Source organism: Lygodium microphyllum, chromosome 11, assembly GCF_053477565.2.
Source record: "Lygodium microphyllum isolate KBCC chromosome 11, Lygodium_microphyllum_v1.1.10, whole genome shotgun sequence".
In the NCBI taxonomy this organism is placed as follows: domain Eukaryota; kingdom Viridiplantae; phylum Streptophyta; class Polypodiopsida; order Schizaeales; family Lygodiaceae; genus Lygodium; species Lygodium microphyllum.
The window spans coordinates 61334654-61344094 of record NC_141145.1 but is presented as its reverse complement, the minus strand read 5'-3'; the positions used below and the strand labels follow the sequence as shown (position 1 = coordinate 61344094).

Sequence of the window (9441 nt, the reverse complement as noted above, 5' to 3'; positions counted from 1 at the left end):
CTAATCAAGTTAACACAAACAAAATTGCAAAAAAACCCTTTTAAAAATCTTCTTTTTTTTGTAAACACATCATTTTTTGGTATTTTTTTACTTGGAAAACTTGTACCACTCAAAAGAAGTCCCATCACATTGGAAATGAAAATTTGATTTAATTTTAATCACTTACATATCCGACATATGAACTAGTACTTTACACTATCATTCACTTACTCTTAATAGGTCACATAAATCACTAAATAACTCATCTCATAGGGACGCATTAAAATCATGTAACATTGAAAAACCTACTTGTTTTTACACTTTAGACACATAATGTCTCAATACCGTGCATATTGAAGAACTTAAGAAACTTCTTTGCAACCTTTCTAGCTTAGACACATTAACTTTCAAAATGAGACATCTTCAAGCTCTTCCTCCAAACATCTCAGACAAAATAGATGCTTCAAAAGCCTCCTCTACCATAGCTCAACTCCTCTTCCATTTGGAAAACTTGAATTGACAAACAAATATCATCACGCACAAAAAACAAGATGAAGCCTTCGTACTCCATTGCAAGCTCAACTACAACTCCATTTTCCAAAGCGCTCCACATGAACTTCAATAGTCCACATCTCTAGCACAATGGCAACATGAGTCCACCTAAAAGCCTCTACAACAATAATTTGCTTTTTGATAGTTCCTCAATGGGAATAGTGCTTTGTGACCACACCCAAATTAGATGGAAACCACCGCATGGCTACAACGAACCTTTTGGCCTCACATTATCACTACTGACTAGGGCAAACTGATCTCCTCCTAAGGTAGCATACAATTCTCATACACCTCAAGTTTATTGGCTCATTTTAGCACATTGCTCCTTCTATCCAGATTGAGCTTATTGTCATTTTTCCTTTTCAAGGAGCACCTAGATGAGCTGCCATCAATATAAAGCATATGCCGCTACATTGATGCTACAAGTTAACGATTTAAAAATGCATACTAGTCATACCGTATTTGTTCATTGGTTAGAAGTCAATTTGCCCAATCAGCAAAAGCAAAGCTGCTGTAGATGCACATGATGAAAAGTAAATAGGTTAAACAGGTTCCATAAATCATCAAAATAAACTGGAGTGTGAAGAAGTGATTCAAAATCAGCCCCTGTGATATATAAGATATTAGAAAAGAGTTTATATCTACAAGCGTCCCGCAGTTGTGTGCATGACAGCACCCTTATGTAAGGTAAGGATTCTGAAAGGTGACAGCCTTGATATTCTAAAGGGGGCTTGCCACATTATGCACAATTCTTGTGTTCATTGACTGCCTACCTACATAAAGAATCAGATAATCTCTGATACAGCAATCACTGAAGCACTCCTGTGAATAGTAGAATGCAACTTGTGCTTGATCGGTTAAAAGACAATCTACACATCCGTAGAAGCACAGTTGAGCATTAACACAGTCTTTTCCCCAGGTCCACTTCAGAATGGTTGATTTTTACAAAGATTTTATTGCAGCAATGAGTTATCTGCTTCAACAAACTGTTTGTTATTTGGACATATATGATCAACTCTGAACTTTGATCCTCAATAGTGTCTGAACATGCTGTCTACAAATAGGGCACCGATTCATCTTCGACTTCAAAAGAGAAGCGCACCCATTACACATACACTGCAAAAGAAGACATTGAAACCATCAGACATATATAGAATCTCACTATATTTTACAGACCAAAACTATTGCTGTTGTTCACCAGTTCCATAACCATACCATGTGTCTGCATGGCATGACAGCAGTATCCCGAGGTTCAGACATGCATATTACACATTCCTTCCCCAAGTCATTCTCATCATAATCACTTCCCCCAAGCGCACTCTCAATGCCATAAATCTCCTGCAACTCATACCTCACACCATTGACCCAGATAATTTGTCTCAATACTTTCACTTTGTAATCATCACTCTCTTTCTTCTGAATGACAGCTTGAGTAATCTGTGAGTTAATAGATTTTGTGAGGGAAAAGCGAGCTCCCTCATGAGCACTTCTAGGTGTTTCTTGAGACGAGTCCTTTGGAAATGTCTGAGCTCTAATCACAAGAGGGCAAATGTCATCTGCCCCCTCTTTCTCTAGCTCCTTCTGATCAAAACTATCTAACTTCAGTCCTGTTCCTGAAGTCTGGCAAAACTTCTGCCCCAAACCTTTCTCGAAAGGAAGTTCCAATGGCTTATAAACATCAGGATGTATGGACATTAAGCTACCATCTGAGCCCTCTTTGGCAAAAAGAAAGATAGTGAAGCTGCAGAAGATTGGACCAAAAAAATGATGTTATTACTTACCCAGCATACAAACTCGTGTATATTACACAAATTAAGTCAAATTACAATTTGATCTAAAACATCCTGGTAGTTTATTTGCACTATTTCTTCAAGTACATCACGGCATCCATAGACAACCTTACCTCCCTGCAGAATCTGCATCAAATGAAAATGATAGCAGGTAACATCCAGGGTGTCCTTCATCTTTCTCCAGCCTAATGGTACCTTTCTGAATGTTCACATCATTACGAATTGTGACGGCTTGCTGCTGCAATGTAGATGGAGATTCCAGAACAGGAGGAGGCTGAGAGCAAACATTAGCAGTCATAGTTGTGGGATGTGTCCAATAGCTATTAGGATGGGGTGGGTAAGCATAACGATAATGTACATCCTCTGAATAATTTGGAGGAGGATAATAATGGGGACCAACAGGGGCAACATTGTAGTTGGAGTGGTATGGCACAGGCATCTGAAACCTTGAAGGCTGGTAGGGAGGTGCATACGACGTGTACGAAACAGGGCCAGCAGGAGGGGCATAACCATGAAGAGGAGGGGGGTACATTTGATGTGCAGGAAGGGGAGGGGGAGGCGGATACATGGTGGTTCCTGTTCTCCGTCGCCTGCTTGAGCTATTCCCCATGTATAATATAAGAATAGCAATCGTATTGCTCCGAGTGAAAGTTTTCCCTGTGCTCTGGCTGATGTTTGAAGAGATGGGTATCCCCTGATTCTACAGGAATCTTCCTTAAGCCTTTCTTCAAAGATGAGGTGATTCAATATCCTCTGCAGAATCCTTTTTCGTGTCTACCTCCCCCGGTGATCAACCCTCTAATGTTGCTGTAATAAGAAAAAAGAGAATGGTCAACACTCAATTCCTGTGCAAATGACTTGAATACAAAGTATGTATGAATCTGCAGAATCCAAGTCTAAGAAAGACGGTATGATGAACAACTAATAGTCTAATTCTTTGTTTCTGTGCAAATAACCTCTGTAGCAAGCAAATATACACCGTGTAATCCAAGGCTAATTCTCCGCTTTCGTAGGCAAAGACGATGCCTTATTACAGAATGAACAACTAGCAGTCTAACTCTCTGTTTCTGAGCAAATGACCTCTGTAGAGAACAAATATAAACCGTGTAATCCAAGGCTAATTCTCTGCCTTTGTAGGCAAAGGCGATGCCTTATTACACAATAAACGCTGTAGTCTCTTGACAAAGAAGGAAAGATCCAGGCGCAATGTTCAAAATCCGCAAGCCATTACTCCATCTCTGACTCACGCTTCACGCAAATCTGCTACTTTTCCGAGGTCTGTGATGGCAATATGTACCTCGCTGAATCTAGACAGTCCCCCATCTGAACTCATATGCAAAATTTGCTTGTGTTCCAGTCTTTGTGATTGAAACACCCAAGTAGCAGCGATATCTGAGAACCCTAATTGGAAGAAGTTCAAAGAAGGTGACCTGTATTCTGAGTGTATGTAGCTAGAAGTTTACAGAAGCTCACCTGTGGTTTTATCACTGTTGACAGGGGAAAAGCCCTAGATCAGCTCGACTCTGTACTCGCGATGAAGAAGGGATAGTGCCTCAAGCATGATGGTCTCTATTAATGGTGTCGATCACAACAAAAGGAGGACATTTTGCTTCCTGTTCTCAGACTCATTATCCATCGGGAGGATCATGATCGTTCATACTCATCTTCTTGGAATGTTACCATGGGTCAGCTGAATTCTTTTTTCTCCGATTAAGAGTTGCGAAAGCACATTTCACCTTCCACTTCTTTTAATGCGAACGGATTTGTTAATATGCCTCGGAGGATCCAGGACCAAACTCTCGTAATATGCCTCCGAGGGTACAAGACCAAACTCTCCTATCCATCGGGATCTACTCCTCATAGGTGCATTTGGCATGTTATACCCTCTCGATCATTAGGGATGCCAAGCACATTGGTCTTTTTTTCATGGAGCCAAAGCATAAAGATTAAATGTAGTTAATAGTCTAGTACATGAAGTGCTATCCCATTCGATGTTAATTGATTGTGTCGTGAGACTGCTCCTCCATTGAATTGTTTCAACAAAAGCAAACTCTTTGTCCTTTGGTTTAGGAGAGACATTTTGTGCAATCTTCAATTTGTATCCACTTCCCTAACTCAAAGCCAGTGATTCTTCATGCCACTAAGATCACAAGATTGGTAAAGTGTCAACCGTAATTCATGCCACTAAGATTAAAAAGATTACTAGATTCGTAAAGGGTCAACCCTAATTCTCACTAGCTCAAAAGCACATAGCTTAACTATGCTATAAATTTGGGGATTGTAGAAACAACATGCAGAAACTACGTCCCCCTAGGGTGATGTTATCAATTCATCTCCAATAGCCCCCACCCTAAGTTACAATGTTGTAGTCCTTAGGGACATGAACTATGAAGTGATTGCAAACAGAGCTTTGGATGAGACAAGGATATCTCTTCAACAATTGGGAATTCCAAAATCTTACAATAAGAATTGGGATAAAGCCTTTGAGACTCCTTTGTGATGTCCTCACCCTCAAGAATACAAGGTTGGTGTTCATCCGTGTCCCATGAGCTACATAAACCCCATTAACATACTCCATAATACCATCAACTCTATCACCAAGACAAACACTAGTATCAAGAGAATAGAAATTCCCAACAATATCATTATGGCAATGGTCAATGTTAGTTTCACAAAATGATCACAAGCCTCAACCTCATCACTATCAAAACCACCGCAAACGTCATAGTCTAATAGGTAGCATATTCTACCTACACCACTCATCAACCTCCATGCCATAACCATGCATAACCCACTCAACCTCTATAATCACACATGTATGTCCTCATCCATATATCCATGGAAAAAACTAGCCATTGTGATCCAAAAAAAGGTAAGAAATTTGGACCAAAGGAGCTTTCCTTAGCAAGGCACCAAAACCATCCTATAACTTGAAGAAGATTCTATCTATGTACTATAGATGAAATCCCCAAGGGTAGGTATGCATAAAATCACCCAAACTCATAATTATAGAGGGACAACTCTAACCTCCACCTATTAGATCAACAAAACCGCACTAAAGCAACAAAGAGCTTCCCTAACCTCTACCCAAACACCCTATAGTGTGCATTAACCACATAACCCAATAAGCACCGCATATACTATCTTAGGAATGTAAGCATGAAATCATGAACATAAAGTACAAAAAATTCATATCTACTTAGTCACCATTATCAATAACCTTCAACCACATAAACCTTGAGACATCACATTCAACATCTTTCTTGCTTTGCAACTAAGGCTTTATATTTTTGGACACTTATTAGTGCAAGGATATTGTATGCACCTATGCACAATTTATTTATTTGGTTGAACTATTATGCAAGGCCTAGAAGGCTTGGTTATTATTTTGTAAAACTTTAGGCTTGTTAGAATAGGAATTAGAAAATATTAGAACAAAAGTAAGGTGTTCATGCAAAGAAAACAAAAGCCCAAAAAGGGGATACTTTTCAATTATATTTTTGAGCACAAAAGCTTAATACAAATCCATAAATACATGCATGGGGGAGATACTCACCCATACATGGGGAGAGATTGTGCCCAATCTTGTGCCATGCATGGCTTTCTTGTTTCTTTTAGAAGTATTGAGAAATACTTTTCTAATATTCTAATCCACGTGACCATTATAGCTACTAATACTTGAGCCAATAACCATAGGAAAATCCTTTAAGAAGAAGTGATTGAAACGATTAAGAAATCATAGTTTAGATATACAACTCACGCAAATAAGAAACTCAAGGCTATTATATTCAAAGAAAATGGTTTCGTTTGGCTACAAATTAAAATGAGGAGGTTGAAATCCATTGAAAAGTATTCGAAAACTAATTAGCTCTAAGATGTGATGGTGGGATATTCCATTTGTTCATAAGATTAATAATAATGTATTTAGATTGGGCATTCTTTCTCATTGAAAGATATATAACTCTTCATATTAGCTTGTTTAAACATTTTAAGGCTACACCACTAGTAACTCTAGCTGTAGAAGATCCTCAATTGTTGGCAGAAGAACCATAAATTTTGATACTTGAAGCTATTATTGGCCATGATGGGACCACGAGTAGAACCAGAAATCAATATCATAAGGTATCCAGTTAATATCGAAATCATTTTGTTCAATAATCCCAACTAGCGTTCCGTGTGCGCTTTGCGCGCACAAAACGCTAGGCCGCTTGTGGCAGCTTCGCTGCCTTGTAGCGGAGCAAAGCACGGCAACTTCGCTCAACAATCCATTTCTCATCATTCTCTCTCCTCTTTTTCCTCTCTCTCTCTCTCTCTCTCTCTTCCCCCAAAATTCCCTATGTCTAATTCTCTCTCTCTCTCTCTTTGCCTTCTATTTTAGTTTATTTTTTTCCTCTCCTGGTTCTCTCTCTCTCTCCTTTTTTCTCTCGCCGCCCTTCTTCTCTCTCTCTCTTTCTCTCTCTCTCTTTTCCTTCTCTCTTTCTCCTTTATTTTTTAATCTCTCTCTCTTTTTAAATTTTATCTTTTCTCTCTCTATAATTCTCTCTACATGTTCTCTCTCTCTTCTTCTTCTTCTTCTTTCACTTTCTTCCCTCCCCTCAGTATCTCTTAAAGTATGTAAATTTTATCTTTTCCTTATATATAATTCTCTCTTTAAGTTTATATGCTCTCTCCTCCTCCTCCTCCTCTCTCTCTCTCTCTCTCTCTCTCTCTCTCTCTCTCTCTCTCTCTCTCTCTCTCTCTCTCTCTCTCTCTCTCTCTCTCTCTCTCTCCATTTATATTCTCCTCTAGAGGTTTGGGGCTTTTCGAACCTATAGCTAAAATAATATAGTAGTAAGATGGATTGAAAAGATAATGCTAACTTTAACTTATGATCATCTACTAATTGCCTGCCACTCATTGTCACATTAATGTCCCACGAGGACAAATTCACCACATGAGGTAGTGCTCCATGAAAATCCATGGTTAAGTTTTTTTCATAGAAAATGTAGTAGATTTGCTACATGATGCAACACCAACATGTGGTTGATCACTTGTGTAATTTCATTTTATAAATTGAGGACAACTGCACTTTAATCCCTAAGTAATGTATGAAAATTGTTAGGATTTACTATGAAAATAAGATGATTTTTGCTGTTTTTTGGATTTTATCTATGCATTGCTTGATTTTTTACTTCTTTTGTGTAGCATTCCATGTGACACTAGTCACGTTATGCTTGGTAGATAGATGGAAGGTTATTAATGTGTTTTGTGTAGTGTTGCATGTGACACTAGTCACATTATGCTTGGTACATAGATGGAAGGATATTAATGTGTTTTGTGCTAAGGGAACTTGTATACTCAAATCAAATACATAGATACCTTGTAATACATAAGTTTCTATTTCCTATCCCATACAAATCATATAATTGCATAGACATCAATTTTTGAGTTTTATGCCCACTCAAATCTAGTTATTTATAGTCATTCATGCATCCAATCCACTGTGCATAGATTTGGATAGCATACATAACATTATTTATTAAAAAATAGGTATGATCATTAATGATAACAACCCAATATATAATTAGTCCACATAAATAGAAAAAACCCTATTCTAGATTGCTTTAGAATCCTTCTTTCACCTTCATGCAATAAGCGTTGTATTCATGACCAGTTCAATTCTCCAAATCACTTCATTTATAACCAAACAAGTATATGGATCTGAGATGAAAGTATACGACACCAATGATACCCTATATTTGTGTATATTACAGCATTGAAAAACTCTTATTTCAATCCCAAAACATCAAACTTTCAATGCATGACACATTGGTTTAAGAAAGCTTCAAAATAGTCCTCTATGTCTCTTGTTTTAGGGTAGAAAAGCATATGTAATAGTAATAAGAAATAGGGCAGTAATGAAGGGAGTGAGCTCGAAGTGAAAGCATACGAGTGGAAGTAAGAGCTATGGTGGAAGGAGCATGAGAGAGAGAGAGAGAGAGAGAGAGAGAGAGAGAGAGAGAGAAGATGTGGGAACTCCAATAGTCACAATGTGTGATGGCCTTCCCTTTATTCAAATGTCACTAAAAGAATAAAGAATGAAGTGACAGTGATGGATGCCCGCCACTTGCAATGTACAGGTGTGTGGGTACTTTTAGTGTAATAATATACTGGTGGCTAGACACAGATGCCTTTATCCCTAACAACCTCCCATTTAAAGATGAATGTGTCCCTAGTTAGGAGAGAACAAGAAAAAAAGTGACAAAGTACAAATGCATATAAGTATAATAGGATGAGAAAAGACATCATCTCATCCAACATCCATCAACTTCCTAAGGAAGGCAAAATGCTCCACTGAGAGAATTTTTGTGAGAAAATCTATAGGATTTTGGTTAGTTGAGATCTTAATAATGTCAACATACTTGTCCTCAATGACCTCTCTGATGAAGTGGTAATGCACCTCAATGTGTTTCGTCTTCGAATGGAAAATCCGATTCTTAGTTAACTAGATAGCACTCATAGAATCTGAATGTAGTGTAGGGACCACATGAGTAATACTAAGGGCTACTACTAGATTGGCTAACCAGAGAGCCTCCTTACAAGCCTCAATGGCTGCAACATGTTGGCCTCGATAGTAGTAGAGAAGGTCATGTATTTATGCACCCTCCACATCCAAGAAACAACACCTCTAGCAAAAGGGAATTCATAAGCAGAGGTAGACTTCCTACTATCTACATGTCTTGTATAATCAAAGTCAGTGTATCCCACAACTCTTGTATCTTGGCCACCATAACATATGCACATAGCTATTGTGCCATTCAAGTACCTCATGATATCCTTGATGGTATCCCAATGTCGTCTACTAGGTGTAGCCATGTAGTATGCCACAACTCCTACTGCAAATTCTATGTCGGACAAGCAGCTATCATGGCTCAATTTGCCCATGATGGATGCAAAAGGGATCTTGGCCATTTCGGCCTTCTACTCATTAGACTACTATGGATAATCAGCCTACCTAACCTTCACATGAGAAGGTAGAGGACATCCGATAGGCTTACCATCCTGCATATGAAACCACTCAAGGACTTTCTAGATATACTCCTTCTATGACTAATCAAGGAGCCCTTAGAGCAATTGTGCA

At 38.5% G+C, this 9441-nt stretch overlaps 1 protein-coding gene across 1 annotated transcript; it reads right to left on the bottom strand.

The window, feature by feature from the left end:
• Positions 1–1091: 1091 nt before the first annotated feature.
• LOC148028877 (putative E3 ubiquitin-protein ligase LUL2) lies at positions 1092–4156 on the bottom strand. The gene is made up of 4 exons (XM_087687644.1): positions 3795–4156; positions 2435–3128; positions 1747–2272; positions 1092–1647 (listed from the first exon to the last, which is right to left on the bottom strand). The coding sequence occupies exons 2-4, from the start codon at positions 2929–2931 to the stop codon at positions 1543–1545; spliced, it is 1128 nt and encodes a 375-aa protein (XP_087543770.1). The 5' UTR covers positions 2932–3128; positions 3795–4156; the 3' UTR covers positions 1092–1542.
• Between the last annotated feature and the right edge of the window lie 5285 nt (positions 4157–9441).

Bases quoted from the DNA above. Each gene is read 5' to 3' on its own strand.
- LOC148028877 (XM_087687644.1), bottom strand. From the start codon at position 2,931: ATGGGGAATAGCTCAAGCAGGCGACGGAGAACAGGAACCACCATGTAT. The intron at 2,273-2,434 runs GTAAGGTTGTCT...AATCTTCTGCAG, and splicing joins GATGCAGATTCTGCAGGGAG to CTTCACTATCTTTCTTTTTG. The intron at 1,648-1,746 runs GTATGGTTATGG...CTTCTTTTGCAG, and splicing joins TCATGCCATGCAGACACATG to TGTATGTGTAATGGGTGCGC.